This window comes from Brachionichthys hirsutus, chromosome 18 (assembly GCF_040956055.1).
Source record: "Brachionichthys hirsutus isolate HB-005 chromosome 18, CSIRO-AGI_Bhir_v1, whole genome shotgun sequence".
Lineage (NCBI taxonomy): Eukaryota > Metazoa > Chordata > Actinopteri > Lophiiformes > Brachionichthyidae > Brachionichthys > Brachionichthys hirsutus.
This window is the reverse complement of record NC_090914.1, coordinates 402332-428298: the sequence shown is the minus strand read 5'-3', so window position 1 is coordinate 428298 and position 25967 is coordinate 402332. Positions and strand designations below refer to the sequence as shown.

The 25967-nt window shown below is 49.6% G+C and overlaps 4 protein-coding genes across 5 annotated transcripts; 3 read left to right on the top strand and 1 right to left on the bottom strand.

The window, feature by feature from the left end:
• Positions 1-1533: 1533 nt before the first annotated feature.
• Positions 1534-9351, top strand: rbm25a (RNA binding motif protein 25a). 2 transcript variants are annotated; one of them, XM_068751748.1, is made up of 17 exons: positions 1534-1639; positions 1763-1812; positions 2048-2218; positions 2586-2643; positions 2899-3059; positions 3161-3349; positions 3448-3528; positions 5534-5787; positions 6058-6169; positions 6254-6343; positions 6427-6500; positions 6590-6740; positions 7011-7542; positions 7635-7939; positions 8036-8134; positions 8475-8522; positions 8726-9351. In XM_068751748.1, exons 1-17 carry the CDS (start codon positions 1534-1536, stop codon positions 8816-8818), a joined length of 2574 nt encoding a protein of 857 aa, XP_068607849.1. In that variant the 3' UTR covers positions 8819-9351. The 2 variants fall into 2 exon arrangements, with proteins under 2 accessions (XP_068607849.1, XP_068607848.1); XM_068751747.1 differs by having other exon boundaries at positions 3445-3528.
• Positions 9352-10083: 732 nt separating this feature from the next.
• On the top strand, positions 10084-13281 carry slc39a9 (solute carrier family 39 member 9). The gene is made up of 8 exons (XM_068751919.1): positions 10084-10202; positions 10403-10511; positions 10908-10910; positions 11191-11394; positions 11539-11607; positions 11774-11859; positions 11976-12110; positions 12475-13281. Exons 1-8 carry the CDS (start codon positions 10107-10109, stop codon positions 12706-12708), a joined length of 936 nt encoding a protein of 311 aa, XP_068608020.1. The 5' UTR covers positions 10084-10106; the 3' UTR covers positions 12709-13281.
• A 1888-nt stretch (positions 13282-15169) lies between these two features.
• Positions 15170-19505, top strand: plekhd1 (pleckstrin homology domain containing, family D (with coiled-coil domains) member 1). The gene is made up of 13 exons (XM_068752255.1): positions 15170-15324; positions 15462-15555; positions 15622-15711; positions 15984-16060; positions 16153-16244; positions 16311-16363; positions 16593-16687; positions 16777-16870; positions 17147-17361; positions 17796-17928; positions 18096-18240; positions 18624-18767; positions 18942-19505. The coding sequence occupies exons 1-13, from the start codon at positions 15170-15172 to the stop codon at positions 19109-19111; spliced, it is 1557 nt and encodes a 518-aa protein (XP_068608356.1). The 3' UTR covers positions 19112-19505.
• A 1102-nt stretch (positions 19506-20607) lies between these two features.
• ccdc177 (coiled-coil domain containing 177) lies at positions 20608-23082 on the bottom strand. Its single transcript, XM_068752377.1, has one exon. The coding sequence runs from the start codon at positions 23080-23082 to the stop codon at positions 20608-20610; it is 2475 nt and encodes an 824-aa protein (XP_068608478.1).
• Between the last annotated feature and the right edge of the window lie 2885 nt (positions 23083-25967).

Sequence of the window (25967 nt, the reverse complement as noted above, 5' to 3'; positions counted from 1 at the left end):
GCCGCAGCGACACGCCTTCACGTCAGCCAATAGGAAATGATCAAATCTGCGATGCTGGTTCAACGTTTGTCCCGGAAAAGCCACATCTGAACTAATGTTAATAACAAAGGTGAAATGGTTATAAGCGCAACGTTTGATCTCCGAGAACGTTCCGACATAGGAATATTCGTGTTTGTATTCATCATGGGAAGATGATCGATGAGCTGGACGTCTTTCAGCGGGATTACTGTGAAATGAATAATCCCGCTGTAGTTCCATGACGAGGCTTCCGTCATCCTTTCGTTCACGCAGACACGCGGACTTCGAGCGCCACCTGGCGCTCACCTTATAACCACGGAGGGGACAGACATACGGGGGACAGAGACATACGGGGGACAGAGACCATACGGGGGACAGAGACATACGGGGGACAGAGACCATAAGGGGGACAGAGACATAAGGGGGACAGAGACCATACGGGGGACAGAGACATGCGGGGGACAGAGACATAAGGGGGACAGAGACATAAGGGGGACAGAGACCATACGGGGGACAGAGACATAAGGGGGACAGAGACCATACGGGGGACAGAGACATAAGGGGGACAGAGCCATACGGGGGACAGAGACCATACGGGGGACAGAGACCAAAGGGAAGCTGCGAAAGGGTTTCATCGACACGCCCGATACAATTAATATATGGATCAATAATACTACCACACTTTATTCCAAAATACTTATTTGTGATATACTACTAAACTTAATTTAATACTTAGCTAAAATATATGCTACTCTCATTTGAACTGCTCAAGTAGTATGTTGAAACACAGAACGAATCAAAATAAAAAAAGCACAGGAAATCAGTCAATCGGGGCTTGATCAGCATTGATTAGAGGAATTTTTATTGAGATACGCATGAGCAAACGTTATATACTAACAATTATCACAAATCCTACCCACGATATAGATTTAGAACCAATTTAAACAAATCCGAGAGAGCGGCCGTAAAGAGTTACCGAGGAGGCAAAAATGAGGGCAAAATGTACCCTCGATCAGCGCCAGTCTCTGCCTGAGAGACCGAACTCAGGGAATACAGAAGTGATTTCCCATAATTCATTTCGAAAAGAATAGATCCGAGTTACTTGTGTCTCCTGACGCTCTTCTAGCTAGCCGGTGACAATATTTTACGCTGAGCCTTAACGTGACGTTTTTCTGATTCCGTATTTAACGAGCTTTTACTTTGATAAACCTTAATAGTATTGCACGCCGGTTTTTTAATTCTACACTTGACTGCAGGTGAGTAAATAAAAACATCTTGCTGAAGCTAGCAAGGCCACAAAGTGTGTTAGCTAGCGTGAGCTAACAGCGGGCAGCGAACCTTTCGTGGGGAGTAGTCCGCGTTACATGGAGCTGAAGTTTACTTTGTAGGGTTAGGAGTTAGTGAAGGCATGAAGTTAACGTGTAGTGCTGTAATAGATGCTGTTATTACACCGCGTTAGTCGTTACTGTTACTGCTGTAGGTTTAATACACATGTCCTCTACAGTACAATTCAGGATGTCTTACCCTCCTCCGATTAATCGCCAGCAAATGAACCTCCCTCAGTTGCCCCCCGGAATCCCTCCGCCTCAGTATGGGGGCTACACTCCGACTGTCCCGCCAGGTAACGTTAGTCTCCATCGTTCTCTTTGTTTTTCCTCCAACAATCGTAGGCAGGCATTGCTGATTGATTTGTGTGTTTTATCCTTCAGTAGATGGTTTATGATTGTATGTTTCCCAATTTCAGGTACTCCCATGATCTCAGTTCATATGGGTGTCGTCGCCCCCCCGCCCGCGGTGAGTTACAAACAGGATTTATGCCAGTGGAAGCGTCCGCTGTTCTGCACGACCTGCTGTTAAATCCATAACTCTTGTAGAATAACGGTGGAGCTCAGGTTTTAAATTTGCTGCTCAGCCATAGTTGTTTAACAGGACTTTATAACGTAATCTTTTATTTTATTATTATTAAAATGCTTTTATTGGCACTGGTTAAATGCTATCCTCACACCTAACATGTAATTCGATGTTGCAGATCCTTGTCCCCACTACAATTGCTGTAGTACAGAAGCCAATGGCTCTAAAGAAACTGCCTGGCCCCATCAGATCAAAGGATTCGGAGGACAACAGTGGCCCCACGACTACAGTGTTTGTAGGGAACATCTCTGAAAAGGCATCTGACATGTTGGTTAGACAACTTCTAGCAGTGAGTCGATTGTTTTTAGTACACAAATGTTCAAGTGATCGAGTGTGAATATTCTGATTGTAATATAGTGTACATGAATGAACAAACAATCAATCAAGTGAAATTTAAGATTTGGAAAAAGAAGAATCCTTTTTTTTACATTTGCATCTGGGTGTAAACGGCGGCTTCTAGATGGTGATAAGGCAGCATCATCGTGTTACTACCTTAGAACATTGCACCAGTGATGTAGTCCTGAAACATGCTTGGGTACATTCTGTATATAAATACTGTTGGGATTACATTCATTAGACGAATAAACATTGATTGCACATTATCTGTAACAGGAAAGCATAAACTTTAAGAAACATGTTCTGTTCTTTCAATGTAGAAATGTGGTATTGTTCTAAGCTGGAAAAGGGTCCAAGGTGCCTCTGGGAAACTTCAAGGTAAAAGCAAAAACACATTCTGAACGTTTGATGTGAGTTTTACTTTATGTGCAGGGACGAGAAACATTTCTTGATGTGAAACTATATCTATATTCCCAGTAATCCTATTAAAAAGTATTTCACACCACTTTCAGCAGTATTGAATAACTGCAGTTTTGTGTGTTTGAGGCTAACATACAGAAATAGAATTTTATAAAAGAAATATTTCAAGCTATTACATTGTTTTTCTAACATCTGCGGTCTCGTACCTTGAAGCTTTTGGCTTCTGTGAGTATAAGGAGCCTGAATCTGCCCTGCGAGCCCTCAGACTTCTGCACGAGTTGCTCTTAGGAGATAAGAAGCTACTGGTCAAGGTAGATACCAAGAACAAGGCCCAACTAGATGAGTGGAAGGCCAAGAAGAAAAATGCCAGTGGGGTACGTAGTCCACCTGGGGAGCAAAAGATGAGATGAATGTTCCAGTTATGCCTGTTGATTGTATTAAGTTGTGCTTTACGAGTCTGTTTCTGAACATCTAGGAAGCCGGCGATGGGCCGAAGAATGGGGATGAAGATGAAGAGGTTCTTGATGAAGAAACCCTGCGTCGAGATCAGCTGGTGAAAGGGGCAATAGACGTCCTGATCAGAGAGTATGCAAGTGAGCTCAATGCTCCCTCGGACCCTGACGGTCAAAACCGCAACAAGAAGAGGAAGGAGAAGAAAGAGGAGGTAGCGGTCGCATCATTCAATGCCCTGTTCATGTTTTAGTTTAAACGCTGAGTATTTAGTGTGTGGTCTCCTTGCCTCTCTCTCCTTTGTGTAAGGAGGATATCAATGCCATGGAGATGGAGGATGACAAGAGAGACCTGATTTCCAGAGAGATCAGTAAATTCCGTGACACACACAAGGTAATGTATCCAACTGCTTGCTAGCTTATCGCAGGTGTCGGGCATGACGTCCTCCACATTTGTAACAGTTAGAAATGCCACGCCCACACTCATAGATGGCTTTATAGTCTATGTCAGGGTTTCCAAATTGATTATTATTCCTATCAACAATTCTGATTTGAGAGAGAAAAAAGGTTTTTGGCTCTTCACAAGCTAAAGTCATCACACACAGTGCACGGACACAATGTCAAATTCCATCTAAAGCTAATCTATTGATTAAACCCCACCAACGTGGTAGAGTTCATTTGGTGACTAGAGCAAGATGAATCTCAGAATGGAAAACGTTGCGAGGATAGGATGTAAGTATGATCCTTCCTTTCTTCACTACTCATGTTGGGTGCTCCCTTCTGGAGGGTTTGCAGAGGGGCAGCTGGCTGTCAGTTGATTGATCTCTGGGAAACAAGGGCCACTGGTAGCAGTGCTGCAACTGGGATGAACAATCTTCTAGTGACGGTGAGGTTGTTAGAAAGCCGGGCAGCCCAGTGAACCTCCGCAAGCCCTCGGGTAATGTGGTGTGTTTGAAGAACACGCAGACTGACTGAGCCTAACCACTGCAGTAGTTTGAGCTGCAGCATGTAGTATTCAAAATGGGGGGAGCACCCCTCCGCAGCACGCTGTGGTCTGAAGACACGCAAGGTAAGTCGTTTTTCTTTCTTTCTTCTGTATCTTATCGACTCCAACCCACTGCTTCAGTTAACATAGCATCCCATAAGGGAGACGTTTTGATGCAGATGTTATAAATTAGTGTGAAAATGGGCCACTTTTAATTATTCAAACCAGAAGTAAGTTCAGAGGGATGGGAGTTAAGGCCTGCAGGCTTTTTATTTTATTTGTTTTAACTTTGGGTTGGAGATGCCAAAGAGACACCAGAAGACGGCCTGCTGGTAAGACTGCTTCACTACTTTCCTTGTGGTAATAGCGGAAACATTATCCATACACTAGAGGCTGTCATGTTGATGAAGTGAAATCTGATAAATTGCCTCCCACGTGTGGTTTTTGCCTGTCCTTTACACTTGACCTGCTTTTCCTCCCACACGGGCCCTGTAAGATGAAACCGTAGTTCATCACCTGTAAGTTTCGCACCGATGGCTCCCAAACTGATTATGTCATCTGCATGGAAGCCACTTGTATGGTCATTATGTTTGAAAATACATCTTCTGTTAAAACTCGGTGTTCGTCTCCATCTCGGTCATGTTCTAGATACCGCAGACGACTACACCGCTAATGTCAAATTAACTTGCAGTAAAACCTTTCCTCAGTTCTTGTGCCCATCAGTCTCCCTTGACTAGCCAGAATCCAGTCTGGCATTGCTCCCCTGTGGTGAATGTGGGAAACGTCCAGAAGCTAATTATGCGCGTCTCTTCCTTTGGGGTTTTGGCCCAATAAGCTTTGGCTTGTTTTAATCCACTGGGCTCCTGTAAATAAGACACACAGCTGGATGGGATCAGGTCAACATGGCAGGATTGGCCTGGGGGAACATTAACTTGATGAGTGGGTGGATATGGCTTTGACCAATGGGTGGTCACTTGCTTTGCACTGGGATCACATCTCTTGATAGACGTCAGAGGTGATCTATCAGATGTTAAAAATCAATACGTCTAGATAGAACACAGAAAGCTTTCACAAGCAGGTGGTTTTAACTTCCTCTGCCTCAACTCCTTTAAGCACGCGTGACCATAAATCTTTAGGTGATTGACCTGCAGGCTTTGGTTGTGAGTTAGTGTGTCCTGAATGCATCGAACTTTAAAGCAGGGGGCCACTCTTCCAGGAGGAAACGGCAGGAATAAGAGGACTCCCTCACTTGCAGCAACCCGCCTCTCCAAGGCAATGAGTCATGGCAGTATGTGAGCATGTCTGGCCCAGGGACTCAAAATAATTTGTGTTTGAAAGTATTTTACAACAACCTTTGAGTAATGAGGATCCAGTAACACATTTTCCTCTTTTTGCTACTGTTGGGCCTTTGCAGAAACTGGAGGAGGAAAAAGGAAAGAAGGAAAAGGAGAGACTGGACATCGAGAGAGATCGGAGAGAGAGGGACAAGGAGCGGGAGCGCGAGAGGGAGCGTCGTGACCGGGAGAAAGAAAAGGAAAGGGAGAGGGAGAGAGACAAGGAGCGGGAAAGAGACCGAGATCGCGAGCGGGAGCGAGACCGCGAACGGGAGAGGACGAAGGAGAGAGAGAGAGGGATTCGAGATGTCAGCGAAAATCGCAGCAAGTCACGGTCAGTTGGTGGATAGTGATGTCCGAGTTATTACTGGTCCTGTTTATTGCAAGTCAAAGCACAAGATGTGACACCATGATCTGGTATCCACAAACCCCCATTCTGAGGAGCGAAGAAAATGGCACAACACACAACCTTTACGGTCTGTGCATAGTGGGCGTGTCCTTAGAGCCACCAGGAAGGTAGAAAAAAAAGGGATAAATGGAAGCAGGCCCAGGACTTTGTGTACACGTCTCCAAGATGATCACAGGAAGTCACTGTCCTCTGCAGAGAGGGGAACAGAGAGGAGAAGAAGCGAGAGCGCGAGGAGGATGAGGAGGACGTGTATGAACGGAGGAGGCTTGAAAGGAGGCTTAGAGACAAGGAGGCAGCTTACCAAGAAGTAAGTTCTATCCCTCCTGTTCTATTCAGGACTGTTGTTTATCTCACTCAGTAATGTTCAATTCGTTTTCTTTGTCTCTTAAAGAGGTTGAAAAACTGGGAAATCCGGGAGAGGAAGAAGTCTCGTGATTACAGCAAAGATGCAGAAAGGGAGGATGAGAGGCGGCGGGAAATGGTTTTGCATCCCAACCAGATCATATCATTATTACTGTTGGACAGTTTGTAAAGGATATATTGATATTTATGTCTTTTGTTCAGCTGAAAGAAGCCAAAAGACTGAAGGAATTCCTTGAAGATTATGACGACGATAGAGACGACCCAAAATACTACAGGTTATTATTTTAATGCGTATTTAAACGATGATTCGTGCACTTCTTGCTCGTATTTTGCATTTGTGGTCACTTCTTACTCGCATACTCAGGGGCAGCGCTTTGCAGAAGCGACTCCGAGACCGAGAAAAGGAGACGGAATTGGATGAGCGAGACCGGAAGAGAGAGAAGGAGGAGCTGGAGGAGATCAGGCAGAGGCTTCTGGCTGAAGGTCATCCTGACCCTGATGCAGAGCTCCAGAGGGTGAGTCTGCCTCTAGTGGATGCTTCTAGAGCTGCAACATTCACCGTGTCTTCAGCTGACCATGAACAAAGGCAGCACAGAGTAGCACAGAGTGGATGCTAGCTGCAGCGGGCTTTCAATCACGGGTCAGGTTACAGATGCTGCAGCCGGTGCTGTCTGCCCAGTCTGTGTGACTATTTTCTCTTTTTAAATGCTTCCAATCACCAAACATTGATTCTTGATCGCTCTAGAATGCAAGGTCATTGCCGATGCATTGGTCTGTTTGTGTAGATGGAGGAGGAGGCGGAGCGTAGACGACAGCCTCCTCTTAAACTTGAGCCTGAGGAGCGCGTGAGCCACGAGAAGACCCACAAGGAGACCCACAAGGAGACCCACAAGGAGACCCACAAGGAGACCCACAAGGAGACCCACAAGGAGACCCACAAGGAGACCCACAAGGAGACCCACAAGGAGACCCACAAGCAGACCCACAAGGAGACCCACAAGGATCGAGAGAAGAGAGGGTCGGGACGGCGCAGGGAGCCCGTACCTCGAGAACCTCGGCGTCATCCGGAAGATGATGCGAAAGGGCCGGAGGAGAACGACCGCCATGATGAGGACTTGCCAGAGCCCAAACCGCAACTCAAGCCCGTAATGCGACCAATCACTACTGCGCCCTCAGTGTCCTCTGCCAGCGGGAATGCAACTCCCAACACACCCGGCAACGACTCTCCCTGCGGCATCATCATTCCAGGCGAGAACACTCCTGAGGTCATACCTCCAGAGGAACATCGGCCCAAGATTGGCCTCAGCCTCAAATTGGGTGAGTAAAGCAGCGCCCTGCGGACACGGGCGGTTCGGTATCGCCAGGCTGCTGCTGTAAAAAGGAAGTCAACTGGCATCGCTCTTCTCCAGGTGCCACCAACAGTCCCAGCCAGCTCAACACTGGTAAACGGAAGAAGCTGGCGGCGGTGGACAGCGTTTTCAACAAGTTTGACGACGAAGAGGCCGACGAGCTGCCACGCAAAAGAAAACTGGTTCCACTGGATTACGGCGATGACGATAAGAGTCTGGGACTGGACGGGGCAGAAATGTCAGGAGCCAAAGGCGGCACCAACACGGAGGAGAAGCGTAAGCACATTAAGAGCCTCATTGAGAAGATCCCCACAGCCAGGCCCGAGCTCTTCTCCTACCCTCTAGACTGGACTATGGTCGACTCGGTAAATGCACCTTGTTGTGTTCCAGGTTTTATTACGTTCCAAAGATAAGGTTGAGCTCCTCAGCACATTTCTGTTTGCCGATTGTTTCCTCTGTAGACTCTGATGGATCGCCGCATCAAACCGTGGATCAACAAGAAGATCATTGAGTACATCGGAGAGGAAGAAGCCACACTAGTTGATTTTGTCTGCTCAAAGGTTTGTGGTTGTTTCAGCTCTCCCGTCAGCTTTATAATGACCTCCGCCGCCGTTTGTCTGTCTGTTAGCAAGATACCTCAAAAGGTTCTAGACGCATCTTGATGAAACTTTCAGGAAATGTTACCAGGAACAGAGGATTAAATCCAGAAGAGATCCTGGATTATGGATCAGTTTGAAATGTTCTATAACGTTACAGTCAATGGAGCTTCAAATTTTGTTCCTCAATATCTTGGTTGATTATGGAATTTGATGGTCATGTAGGATGGGGACCTCTACCTCACCACTGAATTTCACATGGGTCTGATCCAGAATGACGTATGTTTCTTGTTTTACCCCCCAGGTGATGGCACACAGCACCCCTCAGGGTATTCTTGATGACGTTGCAATGGTAAGTTAAAAGAAGATCTCAAAGCCACACCTCTTTAGGGTGTAACCAGTTATTCGCTCACAGCTGAATACAAACACAAACTGTTTGCTAAAACACACAGGCAGGAGGAGGAACTGTTGCCCTTCAGGATGAATCCATGTCATTTATTGAGCCGTTTTATGTAAGTCATCTCTAACCAGCAGGTTGTGTTTTATGTGTTTTAGGTTCTCGATGAAGAAGCAGAAGTCTTCATAGTGAAAATGTGGAGACTGTTGATATATGAAACTGAGGCAAAGAAGATTGGACTGGTGAAATGAAGACGGCGTGTCTCTTGATCTTCGTTTGTTCACAGTTCTGCTACCCACAGCTTTCTGATCCAGCAGACTGTAAATGTGTCTATAAGCCCCCCCCCATTCCGAACGGCGAGGAGCTGCTGCCTTGTATGTGTTTGTTAGGAAGGGAAAGCCGGAGCTCTGAACAGAAAGGGTTTGCACAAACATACTGCATGGTAAAACTTGGGTTGTGTTCTTTTACTTTCAAGTTGTAGGTGGCTGTATTTCACCCATCTCCGTCATGTCGGCCATGCTCTGCTTTGATTTATCGTCGTCATGTTGAGGCACTGCTCCATTACGTGAACTAATAAATATGCTTTTTTTTTTAGACATTTGTGTTTTCCTCGTCTACTTTGCTCTTTATCATGCAGCTGGTTTTATAGGCATTGATTCTTGGGAAAACTAAAGTTTTGTGTTGTTCTGCGATGCAAATGTTGCTACCAGTTATAATTGGAACAAAAGTTGGTTAAGAGAATCACTTGTTATGTACTAGTTTTTTGTTAACAAATATTTTAAATCCTTACCGAATAGCAAATCCATACAATATTTGTTTTAAAGTATTTGTAAAAAATAAAAGTGTTTTGATAAAAAACAGCACCAGAAACCTTTAATGGAAACAATGCGAACAAATTGCGTTTTAAATGATCGTGAAAAGAAGCTTGAATATCAATACTGGAAAAAACAACAACTATTGCAGTTTTATTAGCACCGCGGACAATAATTAACACAAATGATAATTGTGGAGGCTCGCACGGATCAGAAACATGCGTCCAACATCGCCATCACATCCGGCGGGTACGTGGCAGCTCCTCCTCGACAGGATGAGCTCGACCCGGAAGTAGTTTCCATCAGTGACACAAAACAAAATGTTCGGTTAGCCAGTTAGCAGCTAACAGGGTCGGGAAGTTGCAATAAAAACGTTGACAGCTACAGCTGGAAGAAACGAGGCCGGTTTATAGGATTATCTCCGAGTGACCGTGAACATATCATGTTTCTGGTTTTAATTTTAAGGGGAGTTTAAGGGCCGGGCAGTTCGCCGATGCTAACTAGCTTAGTTTGCTAACGTGCTCGAGGCCAGCGTCTCTTAGGCTAACGTGGATGTTTTGTAACGAGCTGAATGGCTACCGAAGGAGGGACGTGACATCAAAGCTGCGTTTCAGGGCATGAAATTTAACCTGGCGTGCGTGAATAAACGTCCGTGTTCGAGCACAGGTGGATGCTGGTGTTGATGGTTTAGTTGAGCAGTAGATTAGCGGAAGAGGACAGTGCAGTCATGGATGATTTGGTCTCTATCTGCCTGTTTTCTCTTGCGATGCTGGTGGGCTGTTATGTAGCCGGAACGATACCTTTGGCAGTCAATTTTTCAGAGGTAAGTCTGCGCCATATTTTAGATGTAATTGCTTGTCCATTAAATTGGACTTTGGCGGTGACCATATGTCAAACTACCCAGTGGTTGTCGTCCACCTTTCCGCGTGTCTTTTCTTGTATCAATAACAGTGTAATCGGACAGTCTTTGCTCACTGAACACACGGAGACAGACGTGTCTACGATGTCTGGCTGTTTCTCCAGGAGAAGCTGAAGCTGGTCACTGTGCTGGGAGCAGGATTGTTATGTGGGACGGCGCTGGCAGTCATCATCCCCGAGGGGGTCCACGCTCTTTATGAAGAAGTCCTTGAAGGTAGAGTTCATAAAAATCAAGTCTTTATCGACCTGCAACGCTGCATTTTAATGTTTGGAATGACCTAAATTCAGTTATATGAGGGTTAGGGTTAGGATTAAATAAAAGTCTGGATCGACGCAAAAGTCAGCAAATCCTCATTTCATGTCAGCTGCCTTTGCGTTTTCACTGCTGTCCATGCTGCCCATTAAACGGACTGTATACCAGGCGTGGGCACTGGTGTTTTACCGACCTGCTCAACTAGTTCCAGATCGTTTTTTAAGCCGTGTAAACATGAGGCTGCTCGCTTGACAACTTTCTTACACACCTATTCAAATTAAATATTGTCTTTCAGGAACTCCACAGGCCAGGTAGACACAAAAAATTAGATTTAGATTCCACATTAATGTACCTTAGGTGGTGATGGATTTACTATGCAATTAAGTTAATTGTTAAACTGTAAAATATCATGCATATAGAGATCATAGGGATTACTGCCTGTCATTGCTATGCTAAAAACCAGAGTCTGTTGCACAAGAGAGCAAAAGTCACACATGATGAGGTGCAACCAGCTTCTCTTACATAACACAGTAATCAATAGAGGCATTTTTGTTTTGTGTATTTATGTGAACTGCGTCTCAAATGTCAGTCACCAGATGTGTTAAGGTATTCACCCCTCCCCTCCCCTGTGTCTCTACAGGTAAACACCATGACCACGGCCAGGTTGGAGCGGTAGAAGTATCGCAGCCGAAGGGAGAAGTAGAATCTGCCTTGACTGCTAGTGAGACGCACGAGCACGGCCACGAGCAGCTCCACGCCTGCATCGGCGTCTCGCTGGTCCTCGGCTTCGTCTTCATGCTGCTGGTGGACCAGATAGGGAGTTCTCACGTGCACAGCACTGACGGTGCGTGTCACACAAGACAACAAGCACCTTATTGTTGTTTCTTTGAAATTAATATGCAGCGTCAGAATACCTGTAGTGAGACCTCAAGGTTACTCGTCTAAAAATGTTTCATCTGTTTCACCTGGTTGTTCTTGTCTGCTTCAGATCCAGAGTCAGCCAGAGCCACCTCCTCAAAAATCACCACCACACTGGGTCTGGTGGTCCACGCTGCAGGTAGGTCTGTTTTTAAGGATCCCATTATTAACTTGCATAAAATTCACGTTAAATCTCTCCCTGTTAATCTAATCCAAATAATTACATTTCTTTTTTATGCCTCTTAGCTGGAGAAAGTTAAAACACAGAAATGTTTATATTAAATATTGCTTTCTTCTGTGTGCAGCCGACGGGGTGGCGCTGGGAGCTGCTGCCTCCACGTCTCAAACCAGCGTTCAGCTCATCGTCTTTGTCGCTATAATGCTGCATAAGGTGAGAAAGGTTCAGAGCTTGAGTCACATTTGTGAGTTCGCTGCTTTTCTCTAGCGCCCGTGGAGCTAATGATCAGCGCTACGTTGATGTGAACTTGACTGCGCTGTCGTCTGCAGGCTCCAGCAGCGTTTGGCCTGGTGTCGTTCCTCATGCACGCTGGTCTCGAGAGGAACCGCATCCGGAAACATCTCCTGGTCTTCGCCCTGGCGGCGCCGCTCCTCGCCATGCTCACCTTTTTAGGCCTCAGTCAGGTAAATGTTAAAAACCTTTTCTTTCAGTTGTTCCTATTGGAGGAGTAGCAGGAAGGTTCTGAGTTCTCGTTCTCAGAGTTTGTGTGATTGGCTGTTTGTATCTCTCTGGCATAGGCTCCACCTCCTGTTGTTACCAGGGTTACAGTATACTGTGTACTTCATCCTCCACAAGGATTGTTGACCCGGTCATTCTTTTTTTATTCATTTGTATCTTTTATGTTTTTAAATAAAGTATTTTCTGATAATTGTGAGGCCTTCGGGCTTTGGGAGGAACGGAATCCACCAGGCCAACTGCTTGGTGAAGCTCCAGAAATGTTTTTATGTGGACTGCCCCTCATGGTGTTTTTGTTTGCTCCCCCCCCAGAGCAGCAAAGAGGCCCTGTCGGATATCAACGCCACCGGGGTCGCCATGCTCTTCTCCGCCGGGACCTTCCTCTACGTGGCCACCGTCCACGTCCTCCCTGAGGTGGGAGGCGGCGGCCACAGCCACAATCCTGCTGGGGGGAACGGAGGCAAAGGACTGAGCAAGGTGGAGGTGGGGGCGCTGGTGCTGGGATGCCTCATTCCTCTGGTGCTGTCCGTCGGCCACCACCATTAGGCCGAGAGCTCAGGGGAGCGAAACGGACTTCAAGCTCCTGCGGGATCTACATGTCTTATTGTTGTCTGCTGATGGGCCGCGGGGACCAGGAGGCCGTCTGGTGATTCAAACCGGACCCGGATGCATTTATTCACATCACCGTGACGTTTTTAGCATCCCATTATTGTGCGAGTCCAAAGGCAAAGAAGCTGATTGAGTCAGACGTTTCGCTAGAGATTTAGATGGTTTTGATTTAAGCCCGTGAAGAAGCAGCTACTTGGTTTTACATTTGCACAGATCGATCTGAGCGGATTCCAGAGTGCCATGTTAATACGCTGAAACAGTTCCCTGAAGAAAACCTTCCTGACACATTTTCTTACCGAGGACATTTGCAGCCAACTCAGACGCAGGATGAGGGAGGAGCCTGAGCGTCCGGCCAGATGCGCCGAGTCATTTGGCATCGGCTGGTGAGTTTCGTTGAGAAATCAGTCGTGACGATGGGAATTCCTTCTATCCTGAAGAGAATCCGATCTACGAAGAGGAAGGATGGTGTGTCAGTCGTATTTAAACAATAAATGAAATCTGCTACATAGGAAGAGACACGCCCCGCCTTTATCCCACTTTGACTTCATCAGTTTACGTTCATCTTTCTGTTCTGTTTTTCTTGGGTTGTAAATATGAATCGTTTGCCGGGGGGGGGGGGGGGGTCTCTATAGAGTTGTGGTTGTATAGTTTGATTTTGTCTCTTTAGAGGTGGAGGGTCATTACAGCAGCTCTTTATGAACCATTTGGCTTTAAAGGAGCAGTTCACCCAAAAACACAAGTTCAGCCGTTGTCCTCTGAACAGATCCTGACGGATAGCTGCAGAATTTTCAGTCCACAAAATATTTCTGGACTTTCACGGCAAAGTTGCACCTTTATCTGAAACAACCGAAGAAGATAAGGGTTTGTTTTACAACGGGGGGGGGGGGCAGCAACATTAGAATTATTGGTGAACTGTTCTTTAAACTGAATAAAATGTTAAGGGACCAAATGGCAGACTAAATGCAGAGTTTTTTATTTTATTCTTTTATTTAGCCCTCATTAGTCAAACCTGAGCAATAATCAGACGTGTGAAATCAGGGTGAAGTCGCTTCTTCCTCAGGAGTGCAGCGGAGTCTGACCTGTACGGTTGACCTTAAATCTTAAAGGGGTTCGATCTCTTCAGCTCCTGAACGCTGCCCTGCCCTCGCGCCATGAAAGCTTTCAGAGGTGAACGCATTAACGTGGGAGCAGCCGCCGCCTCTTGGGTCAGGATGCGTGTTCTGGATCACTGATCATGCGTGTTTCTTTGCGCTCAGACGTGATGGGAGGACTGCCATCATTCTCCCAGAATCTTCTGTGATTGTTTCCTCTTAAAGGTCCCTGGGTCAAATTCCCAGGTGAGAAGACAAAGAGAAAAGAACAAACTTCATGAGAGAAGTGGAACCCTTGTGGCAACAATAACGTTTCATTAATGTAGCTGAGGCCGACATTAAATCACGCTGGTATTAAATCTCCTGCTTGGTGACGTTCCATCAGCAGAATCTTGGATACACAGCTGGAGATTCCTGCAGGATACAAAAGATAAATTCCAGACTCATTGGCTGACAGCGCCGCCTCTTCAAATTAAAAGCATGCTGAATGCTGGTTGGAATCCAAATGGTAAACCAGCCGATCGTTTCTATATATTTTCTGATCCGAGGTTTGAGCCTGAAGGCTGACTGGTTGAGAGGTGACTGTTTCACCTCTCAACCAGGGGGGGGGGGGGGGGGGGGGGGGGGGGTTCTGTTTTAGTTTCCTGTCATTCCTAAATGAGTCTGCCTTATTTCTGTACTCTTGATTGTGAATCGGATGTAAAGCAAAGTGTTTTATGATAACTAAATTAAACTCTTTTCTTTTTTAACTGGTTTACGCGTGTGTGCTGTTGGCTTTGTGTTTTAATGGGATCCGTTTTCATCCAGGTTGGACTTCTCAGACCGACTCTGAGTCCTAGTCCTGCTGGAGGCCTCCACCCGGACGGACTGAGCCGTCATCATCTTGATAATCTGCTGTCGGTCCACTCTGACACATGTTCTGTAATTTAATCTGACATGATGCTGGGCTGTATGCTAACCCGTCTGCTAGCCCGTCTGCTGCTGCGAGTACAATAATCTGAATGTCTGCTTTTACTGGCTGGAACGTATCGACCGGCTCTGCATTTACTTATTCCTAAAGCCTCCCTCCCCCATGGTGGCATCCCCCTCCCCCATCTCTCCATCTCTGCTGTCCACTCGGTCTGCCTCCAGCTCATATTGGCAGCTGCATCCTTCCACCCCGCTAAGTTATCGGGATTTGTTTTCTACTTCCCCCATTGCGTATTCTGTGCATGAACATGTTTGTTATCGGGGTCATTATCGATTCTGTCGTCAGCACCCCCCTCCCACTGATTGAGGCTCCGCCTCCCAGGGCGTGGGGAGCTGGAATGCTTTCATCCTCATCCAGAAGCGCTCTGTTCCCGTCCCGGTCATCCATGGAGCAGTCGGACTCGGAAGCGTTGGACATCAGCACCAAAGTGCAGCTTTACGGGGTGCTGTGGAAAAGGCCCTTCGGACGACTGTCAGCCAAGTGGTCCCGCAGGTAAGGGGAGGGGCATCATGCACCTGTAAGGTAGAAGGGATTCCTGTCTTTGTCCTTTCTGAACCTTTGGCAATTAATGTCAGACGACGTTTCCTCTCTGACTCACTGCTGCTTCCATCGTCCTCCTCGCTGCAAAGGTTCTTCATCGTCAAAGACGGCTTCTTGCTCTACTATGCAGAAAGTGAGAAGAGAAGCTTTGAGTCCAACAGCTATTTCAACATCCATCCGAAGGTGAGGAAACACTCAGGGTGCGTGTCTCCAGCCCGCTGAGTAGCGCCATGTGTGTTTCTGTCTCAGGGGGTCATTCCTCTCGGGGGATGTGTGGTGTCAGCCAATGACAAGATGGGGATGCCCTTCGCCATCGTGGTCAACCTGGAAGATTTTACCGTAAGATCACCGCCCCGTCGCACATTCAGTGCGTCAATCCATCATGGTTGCAGATTAATGAAGCTTTAGTGAAAAAACGGATCAACGGGGAGAGCAAGGCTGAAATAATATCAAGCTAATCCTGCAACAAAAAAGGGGTAATGGAACGACTTAAATCAGGACACCACGCTATTAACATCTTTTTATCTCAGCAGTCCAAACGTGGAAATCCACTTTCTGCTTAAGCTGCCGCTCGTTGCTTTCATGCTGATGTAAGCGTGTCCGTCCTGCAGGGGACCATCGTGCTGGCGGCGGAGTCTGAGGAGGAGCAGCTCCACTGGATGGAGATGCTGCAGGAGTCGGGGAAAGTGTGAGTCGTTCTCCTGTGTGAATATCAGACCTACCCACGAGTCCGATTCTAAATCACGGCGTGCGTTTTGAACGTCTGTATTTGTCCAGCAGCACATGGAAGAACGCCCAGCTGGGGGAGGCCATGATCCAGAGCCTGGAGGCTCAGGGGCTGCAGCTGGCCAAGGAGAAGCAGGAGTATCTGGGTAAGTAATGAATGAAGAGAATGAAGGAGATGACCAAGGGTTGGACAAACGGTTCTTATTCCCCAGATAAACTGATGGAGGAGACGGAGGAGCTGAGCCAGCAGAGAGCCCAGAGGGAGGTGAGCAAGTTCTTGTGTCCTGGGATAAGATGCAAACAACTAGTTATTTGTTCTTTGAATATTATTTCCATCGTTGTTCTTGGGCTTTATGCAAATATAGTTTTTTATTTATCTTGGCACAACAAATGAGTTTTTGAAATGTTTTGTTCGTTAAACTATGTTTTAGTGCAGCAGTATCAACTCTGGTCAGTTTTTATCCTCCTAAATTCTCTCTAACCGTTGGGATCAGGAGCTGGAGCGTCTAAACCAGGTCCTGGAGGAGGAGAAAATGAAGTTTGAGGAGGTGGTGCTGGAGCTGAAGACGGAGCAGGAGCACATCAAAGTGTAAACAAATAAATACATTGACATGCAGGTCATGCTGAATGCTGGTCACACAGTTCGATCCTGTGAATGACGTCGTGTGTCCACGGCAGAGACCTGGACGGGACGGCCCGGTCACTGAGGGGGGTCGAGAGTGAAAAAGAGGAGCTCGGCAGTTTAACCCAGATGCTGCAGAAATCCATCGAGGTATAGAAGCATCATCCTCAGATTGATACCAGTTATATCAGAATGCCTGGAGGCCAAACGGCCACCGATCGTGTAATAAATCAGATTCTGGTGCGGCAAAGACGTAAATTACAATCACAGCAAACGTCAAGTGAAAGAACATTGAATGTTTCTGAGGGAAATATTCACTTTAGGTATGAAGACAGATTCTGGTGAGTCTTAGGCAGAAGATGTTAGCTTAGCATTGCTTAGCATTTGGAATAGAAACATTTAGTAGTTTCATTTTTTGTGCTTCAGGAACTCTCTCAGGAGAAACAGCGAACCCTGGAGCTACTGGGGGTGCAGGAGGAGGGGGAGGAGGAGGAGGAAAAGGAGGAGAAGGAGCCGGGAGACGGGAGCTCAGGCTGCAGGAGCAGCGAGGATCCCGGAGACGTGGACCTGCTGCTGGACCTGCGACACATCGAGGAGCAAATGAAGATCCTGCTGAAGGAGAAGGAGCAGGCTGACGGGAGGCGAGTCGCACCCCAGACAGATCCAGCGTCGGACTGGGAGTTCTGGTTTGGCACCAGAAGAGCAGAACATTCTGCCTGATATTAGGACATATATTCTACTGATGATTTAAACTCGGCCGTTCTTCACACAGAAGTGATCATGATTTACATTTTGGCATCCAAAGGGTGAAACAGCGAGCTCAGAATCTAATGGAACACAGGACATAACAAGTATTGATCCCTAAACCAGTTGCACATTGATCAGCAGCAGAAAGTGGGATAACACAGCAGCTACTATTGAGTGAGCAGCAGCGATGCTCTGAAATTCACATTTCCATGAGCTCTGCTCAGCCGTCTGACAGAAACACGCCCTCCTCCTCTTTACAACAAACCCAACGCCTTCCTGAACAAATCAACCTTTTCCTGTGTCCTATTATGTCGATGTTTGTCGTCAGGCTCAAGGAGAACGAGCAGCGAGCTCAAGTCCTGCAGCAGGAGAAGGAGCATTACTCCTCCCAGGCTCGGACGCTGCAGGAGTCGCTGTCCCAGCTCGCCGTCGACAAGCAGCAGACCGAGGCCGAGCTCAAGGTGACATGACTCAGCAGCCCTCAGGTCACATCACAGGATCCACAAAAAGTCAGATGCAGCCGAGAAGGATTCAAGGATCAAGATGAGGAGTGAAGAGTTCTAGTCTCTCCTGCTGGTGTTGTAAAAACAGAAACAATGAGGACAACGTCTCGTGTTCCCCCCGTCAGGCGGAGATAGAGTCTCGGGTGGAGCTGGAGCAGAGGCTGAAGCAGGCCGAAGAGGCCCTGCAGAACCTGGAGAGAGGTCTGAACTCGCTGGAGCGAACCAAAGAGCGAGAGGACGAGATGAAGGGAGACGTGACTCATCTCAGGAGTGAGTGGATTCACTCAGGTTTCAATGTGCCCGTGAGGCTGACGGGTTTAAACCGAGACAGAACGTTGCATCATGTCCAATGATCTGACCCAGTTCCAGTGTCACCGCCCCCTTCTGGACAGACTGTGTATTGCAGTGCATTTAAATTCCAAAATGAGGGCATGTTTGATTTATTCGGGCTGCAACCACATATTATTATTTTATTCATGTTCAATCTTTGGTCTCAATATGGTTGGTTTGTACTGAACCACCTGAAGATACATTTATTCATGTATTTAATTTTGACCACGTTTAAATGATTTATTCCGTTTTGATCATGTATAAAGTGTCCAGTGTAATGTGTGTGTGTGTGTGTGTGTGTGTGTGTGTGTGTTCTGCACCAGAGTTCTTTGAGGAGTGCATCAGTGCGGCAGAGATCGAGGCAAAGCTTCCAGCCATCATGAAGAACGCCGTGTATCTGCACAAAGCTGCTGCACGCCGGATCAAGAGCTGCCGGATCCAGAGGAGCGCCTCCAGGCGCCACTGGCGTGAGTTGATTCTGCTCGTCATGAAGCATTTATCCTTTTATATAGCAGCTCTCAAGTCAGTTTGGAGTTGGGCTGCTGCTGTGGTTCATAGATAAAAGCAGCCGATCGATCGAAGCCGGGTCTGTTTTAAATAAGATGCATCTAATTAATGTTCCGTTCTCCGGTTCGTTCCAGTGAAACATTCCAAATCCTTCGCTGTGCCCTCGGCTGAGGACTGCAGCGTGGAGGAACTGCGTGAAACGGCCCGCCGCCTCGCCGCCGACAGCGACTTCAGACAGAGTGTGTACAAGATCATCGCTCGTAAGGACGGCGAAAACAAAATGCAGGACGGAGAGGAGAAGTAGCTTCACGCATAGAGTGATGTAGATCCACCATTAAAGTACTGTAAAGGGTTAAATCTGTCCCGTGGCGTCCGGGTGGGACACAGTTAAAAACATAGAAGGAAGACAGCCACTGTAATGACTTAGTTCATGTAGTCTGACCTAAAGACGGTACTAAACTAGAGCATACAGACATTTAGCAGGCAGCACAGAGGACACAAATCAGTGCTGTAAACGGTTTTATTCTGCTTTGATAAGATTTGTCTAATTTGCATTGTTTCATTTCGGCTGCTTCTGTTCTTGAAAGCAGCAGATTTTACTCGTAAGCATTTCATGACGATGTACAAATGATAAAAACACCAGGAATGAGGAACGAAGCCCAAGTTGGGAGGGAACGTGTGTAGTGAGCGACATGCCTTGATGCTAATAAAGCTTGTTTGAACCGTGGCGCTGCTGCAGCTTCATTGGTCTCGGTTCTCAGCAGCGGGATTCCTGACATGAGTCGGGAGAGAATGGGAAAACTCTGGAAAACTCTGGATGCGGACGCACTTCCATCAGGAGTTCAGTGGCGAGCGTTGTAGGTGACGTCACCAGCGCCTGCAGCAAACAGAGTGTTATTAACAGTAATAACACATTTTAAATAGAATCATAATGTTGGAATGATACATGAATCCGTCTCTGTTAATCTGCATCCTGCTGCTGCCTTTATGACTAGATGTCAACACCTGCACCTGAACGCAGCACGACAGATACGGCCAGAACGTCCTCCCACCCCGCTGCTCCGTCCTGACGTCTATCTCTATGGCAACGGTTACATGCCTGACGTTGTCTCCCTTTTTATTTATGTAGTTCTTTAATCTGAGAGATTGTGGATTAACGCAGGCGGAGGCCTTTAAAGCCCGTCGGCCTGCATGCAGGTCATGGTCGGCGTGATGGGGGACGACGCGGAACCACACAGAAGAAAGGCGTACCTGCCTTGTGATTGGCCCCCACGCTGGAAGATGGGAGGAGGCTGTCATCAAGGAGAGCCAGAGGGAGGAGGAGGAACAGCCCACGCTGCAGCAGTCGGCCTCCTCTGGAGCGTTTGTGTGCTCCTGTGCTGCATCGGGAGCACTTAGGTCCAAACACGCCCCCGGCCCCCGGCCCCGGCTCGGTTTCCATCTGTCCGTGTCAGTGCAGGAACAAAAGCCCCCCCCCCCCACGCTCCTTTAAAAGCCTCTGCAGTCATGGAGTTGTGCTTCCCGGGTGAACGACTCTGTATAGCTTTCAGTCAGGTGGCTGAGAGGAGGAGGCGGAGGAGGAGGAGGAGGAGGAGGAGGAGGAGGAGGAGGAGCTCCGTCTCATTACATCCGTGACACAAAAGGATTTGGTTTGGATCCAACACGAAGGAGAGCCGATGGTAGAAAACATCATCAAACCAGCTGATTGGTTAGTTAAGGAAAACAATAAAGGGTAGAGCTGTGATTGGACGAGGAGCCGAGCACATGACCAGAAGAAAGGCGCCCACGCCTGATGGGTGTTTATTTCTCATCCAGGCTGGCCTTGAGCTGAGCTTCCAGAGCCATCTTATCGAACGTGCGCGTGTTGGTCTCCTCGCGGACTTTGTCCCGTACGTGGAAAGACGCCCGGGCCACCGAGCGGGCGCTCTCCAGCACCGCCCTCTTTTCCTTGAAGATCTGCTCGCTCTTCTCCAGCTTCCTCTCGATGGACTGGAGGAGCTCCAGGCGCCGCTGCTTCTCCTCCTCCTCCACCCGCTGCCGGTTCAGCCTCTGGAGGCGTTCCTTCTGGTGCCGGTTCTGGACGGCCCGCTGGGCTTTCTCTTTGGCCCGCTCCTCGGCCACCGCCGCCGCCTGTTGGGCTCGTTTCTGCGCCTCCTTCACGCGAGCCTCCAGAAGCTGCTGCTGCTGCCGCTCCCGCTTCTCGGCCGCCTTGCGTGCTTTCTGGATCTGCTTCTCCTCACGCTTGGCTTTTTCTTTCAGCTCCTGTCCTCGGCGCTCCACGATCTGTTCATAATTGTCCAAGGAGCGGCTGAGCTTGTCCTCCGCCGTCCTCCTGGCGTCCTCCCTCTCCTCCTCCTCTCTGCGAGCGATCTCCTGGATCAGGGCGGCGTGACGCCTCCTCTCGGCTTTGTTCAGACCTCGCCTGTCCTCCTGAGCCTGGTGCTCCTTCTCTTGCCTCTTCAGCTCGGCCATGGTGAGTTTCTCCTGCAGGAGGAGTCTCTCCTGCTCCAGCATGGCCGCCCTCTCCTCCTCCAGCGCCTTCAGGTTCTGCTCCTGAAGAGCCTTCTTCTGCTTCTCCTCTCGTGCCGCCTGCTGCAACCTGAGCAGACGGCTCCGCTCCTGCTGCTCGGCGAGCTCCCGCCATCGCTCCTCGCTCTCCTCGGCCTGACGCATTTTGGCGGCCGCCGATCTGCGCTCCTGCTTGCTGAGCCTCCTCTGGCGGATTGACACCTGGGTCTGCCACACCCTCTGGCACTGGAGCACCGCCCGCTGCTTCTCCCTGTCCTCCTGCTCCCGCCGCAGCTCCTCCAGCCGCCGTTCGCTGTCCCACTGCAGGTGAGCTACGTAGCGCGTCTGACTCATGATGTCTTCCTCCTGATATCTGGCGAGCATCAAAGCTGCAATCTTGCGGTCGCGCTCAGACACGGCCTTCAGGCCTCGCCGTCTCACCTCCTTCACGATGCGCTCCACCTTCTGCGTGGTCTGAGGCGAGTGGCTCAGGTCGCCCAGGCTGAGGCTGCGGCCCATCAACGAGTTGAACGTGGCCAATGTGCGAGCGCGAGGACTGGAGGCCTTCGCCCAGTGACCGCGGGCGCCGTCCCAACTGTACGGGGAGGAAGCGCCCGACTCTGAGGAGGTGCATGTCGTGGTCGTGGTGGAGGAGCAGGGCGCATCCCTCCTCCGCTGGAGCGACTCCAGGGAATGGCTTTTCCCTCGCACCTCGGAGTGAAATCCAAGATGTCCGTTGTGCTGGGCGAAGGGTCCCGTCACGCCGTTCAGCGGCGCCCCGGGGCTCGGAGACGTTAACGTGGAGTTGGCCCTGGGGAAGGAAGGGGGGGGTCTGGGTGTCGCTCTGGGGAACGTGTTTGCAGGTTGAGCAGCTGAAGACTTCCTGACCCCCGCTGGGGGGCCAGAGGACGGTGGACGCGTGGACTTTGGTTGCTTTGATCCGTGGAAGCTGCCCGTGGAGGACGGCGTGGACGGTGCGCCTCCAGATTTTGAGGACTGAAGGGATCTCACAAGGACGCATTTTGGGGAAGTAGTGACATTGGGGGTGGGGGGGTTCAGGGTTGGTCCTGATGCTGTGGGTCGCGAGGACGGTGCAGGGTCGCGGGCCGAGCTGGAGGTCCCCGAGCCGGTCTGAGTGGGGCCAGAGGGGGGGCCGTGCTGCTGCTGCTCCCCGGGGGGGTCGTGCTGCTGCTCCCCGGGGGCCCCCACTGCGCCGCTGTTGGCTGCCGCCTGCAGGACCCTCCTTTTCTCCTCTCTGATGCTCCTCCCCCTCTCCTCCCTGCACTGCCTCAGTTTGGCGTGCCGGTCCCTCTCGAAGACTTCAAACAGCCCCGCGGCAACACGCATGGAGCGGCCGGGGGCCTCCCGGGCGAAGTCTGCCATCGGGCGGGGCAGCAGCTCCACGGGTTTCACCCCGCATCGAGCGCACGCCTCCAGGGAGTGGGGGCTAGTTAGCACGTAGCGGCTGCCCTCTGCAGCAGGCGAGTCAAAGTTGTACAGGTCCAGGTGCAGCTTGGGGGCCGCATCCCCGTCGGTCGGCGGCTGCTGAGGCGGGGCCCCGTTAGAGGCGGAGTCTGTCCCCGGTGGCGATGCAGTATGGCGGGGGCTCGACTCAGAACTGCCAGTGGGCGGCGTTTCAAAACCGGCGTCCTCATCCTCCTCCACAGACGAACCATCTACCTGCGGGGGTCGAGGGTCTTCGTTGGCCACGGCTGGTCCGTCCACACGGGGGGCTTCACACTCCTCGGCCTCAGAGGGGTCGACCATCGTTGGCTTATGCTGCAGGTGGGCGGGACCGATGGGAGAAGGGGCGGGACAAACGAAAGCATACGGTTTGAATTAGAGGATTAGAGCATTCAGATGAGACCTGAAGAGATGATGAGTCTGTGGGGGAGGGGCAGGCCTACAGATGCATGCATGCAGGAACACACGCATGCATGCACGCACGTGCACGCCCTGATGAGACACCCTCCCTGCAGGGATGTGACACAACACATCAAAAGGCTTCCAAGGCCTTTCAGGGGGAGACTATTCTGGGCAGAGTTACTAGGCCGAGAGAATTCGATTATTCAGGGGAGTATCCCCCCCCCCCCCTCCCCCCATCCCACAACACGCCCCCCAAACGGCGAGGAAAGCAGGTCACAGACAATGTACGAAGCTATGAAGGAGCACGTCTTAAAAAGGTGCTATAATAATGCAATAAAGGCTTTAATGACGTAATGAAGGCGCACTAGACCGGTCCCAAACAGCAGAGGCCTGCCCCCCCCCCCGCGGGTTGGATTTCACGCACAAACATCCACTGACCTGCCAGAAAGGTTTTCTGAGCTGCTGCTTCGTCCCCCTTTAATCCGTCCAGTCCCGCTGGTCCCCTGCATAATATCGGGGTTCGGTTCCGTCGACGGGGGGGGGGGGGGGGGTCACGTCGTCTCAGCCCCGAGCGACGCGACGGGTGGGCGGAGCTCTCGAAGCCTGCCGGTTCTATTAAAGGACAAAAGACAAATGAAGACGCTTTAAGAGACGGGAAACCCTCCTGTCTTCTGTCCTCTGCAGCATCCGCTGTCTCCAGCTGCTATCGGCTCAGCATCCCTCCATCTCCGCCTCCGTAGCTCCGCCCGCTTCCGGCTAAATCTACCGTCTGCGCGCTGCCAATAACCAAGCGCCTCCTTTTATACCTTTAACGCACAGGCAACAAAATGTGATGCGTGTTTGTTCAGGTGGAGAAACATGCATGTTCAGCCTGCCTAACTAGATGCTCGTTTTAATCTGTGCGCGCTGATCAGAGATCTGTTCATTTAATAAAGCTGCAATGATCGAAAGAACCGCTAGAGGGGGCTATGACACAGTAGATTTATGTTCAGGCTCCAGCCAGGTTGCTGGCTTTTCACTTAAACTACAAGTATAAACTTCAAAGACCGACCAACAGGAGCTTCGCCATTTAAAACTGCTCACACCTCGAGTTTCACTTTGATCACGGTCACCTTTTTATTTTATTTTATTTTATTATCATGAACTTCTGGAGCTGGATGATTTCCAGATGTATTTATTAGGTGTGTAGATTCAGAATGAGGATTAGAATCTGCTTTATTGGCCAAGCATGTGTAAATATACAAGGATACATCGATAGATCAATGCCTGACGGGTTAAAGAAGTATGCAGGACTACTGGGAGCAGTCATGCCAGATTTAAACAGTAGCGGCTAACGGCTAACGCAGAACGCTGGCGTGCAATCGGACATCGCCGTCCCTGCTTTGTCCAATTTGAATAAATAAGGTGGAACATTTTTGATATTTCAGCTTCTTACAGCTCCAACAGTTATTACTAAAAAACAGCCTTTATATTGTTATAACACTAACATAACAGAACTAGTGCTTTTACTGCCTGCTATTACACAGCTATTACTAGTAACAGAAACTGGTGGTAGTAGAAGAAATAGCGTTTCTGAGTAGTCCCAGCTGAATGAATGAAGCCAGTTTATCCAGACGGCCTGCTCTGGTTCGGTCCAGTCAGAGTGCCTGGGTCAGGATTAGGACTCTGGGTGACCCACTAAACTCCCGACCCGGTGTGAGGAACAGTGCCAGTTTAATTGGCCCCGCCCGTGAGCCGTATCAAGAGGGTAACAAGTGACAACGGGGAACGTGCTTGGCTGGCTTGTTAACCGGGGGCATGGGGTCTAGCGTTGGGGGGGGGGGGGGGCTGCACAGTTCACTGGTGCAGGGGTATGCTCGGCAGAATCTCTGTTTGTGTTTTGGGTACTGGAGGGCATGCTCCCCGCCACCAAAGCTGGACCTGGGGGTTCAGCGAGAGGTGAGCTGCTCGGAGCCGTCATGGAGACCACGGCAATGCCAGGCCCTGATCCAGACACTCGGGAGATCCAATCAGAACAAAGGAACCCTGTGAAGACTCGGACCTCTCGTTGCCCCCGGTTCACATTAACAGCCCCGGTTTGGGCACGTTTTGTGGACAGTTTCAACAACTCTCCCCTGACCTTCTGCTTTCTCTAGTCACCCCCCCCCCCCCCCCCCCCCCCCCCCCCAACGCGGGTGTTGGAACAGTTCACCTCCTCGGTAGGAGGAGGAAAGGTCCCAGAGACGGAGTTGTTAATTCAATCAGGAGAGCGGTATGCTCAATTAGGCATCCACAAGGACCCTGGACGGGTCCGGGGGCCCTGCAGAGGACAGGCAGCCCGGCCCCCATGAGGTTTTAATTGTGGATGACAGAGTGTAAACAGTTGGGTGAATAGACAGCGCAGGTGCGGGACACCCCTCTTTCTTCTTCTCTGATGAACGGCGTGAATAATTCAGCCATGTGTGAGTTATTTATTGATCGCCTGGCCGTTCCTGGGGCCCTTGCTGCGCTCCTCTCTATAGGAAGCTGGTTCTGGCTCTCTTGGGGGACCCAGCTCACACATTGGATCTTGGTCTGGCTCCGGCTTTACCTACCAGGAGCTCTCCCTCTGGCTCTCGGGCTCCGGTGCAGGCTCCAACACCAACAGTAGAACTTCTGGTTCTTGTACCCGAGCACTGGACTCCATGTATGTTTTGTACATGTGATATCACGGTTGAACATCTGTGCTGAATTCTCCACCCCCCTCCGGCCGTCCGAACTCTGGGTGGCCTCTGTCCCGCTCTGGCTGCTTCCCTGTCTACAGACAC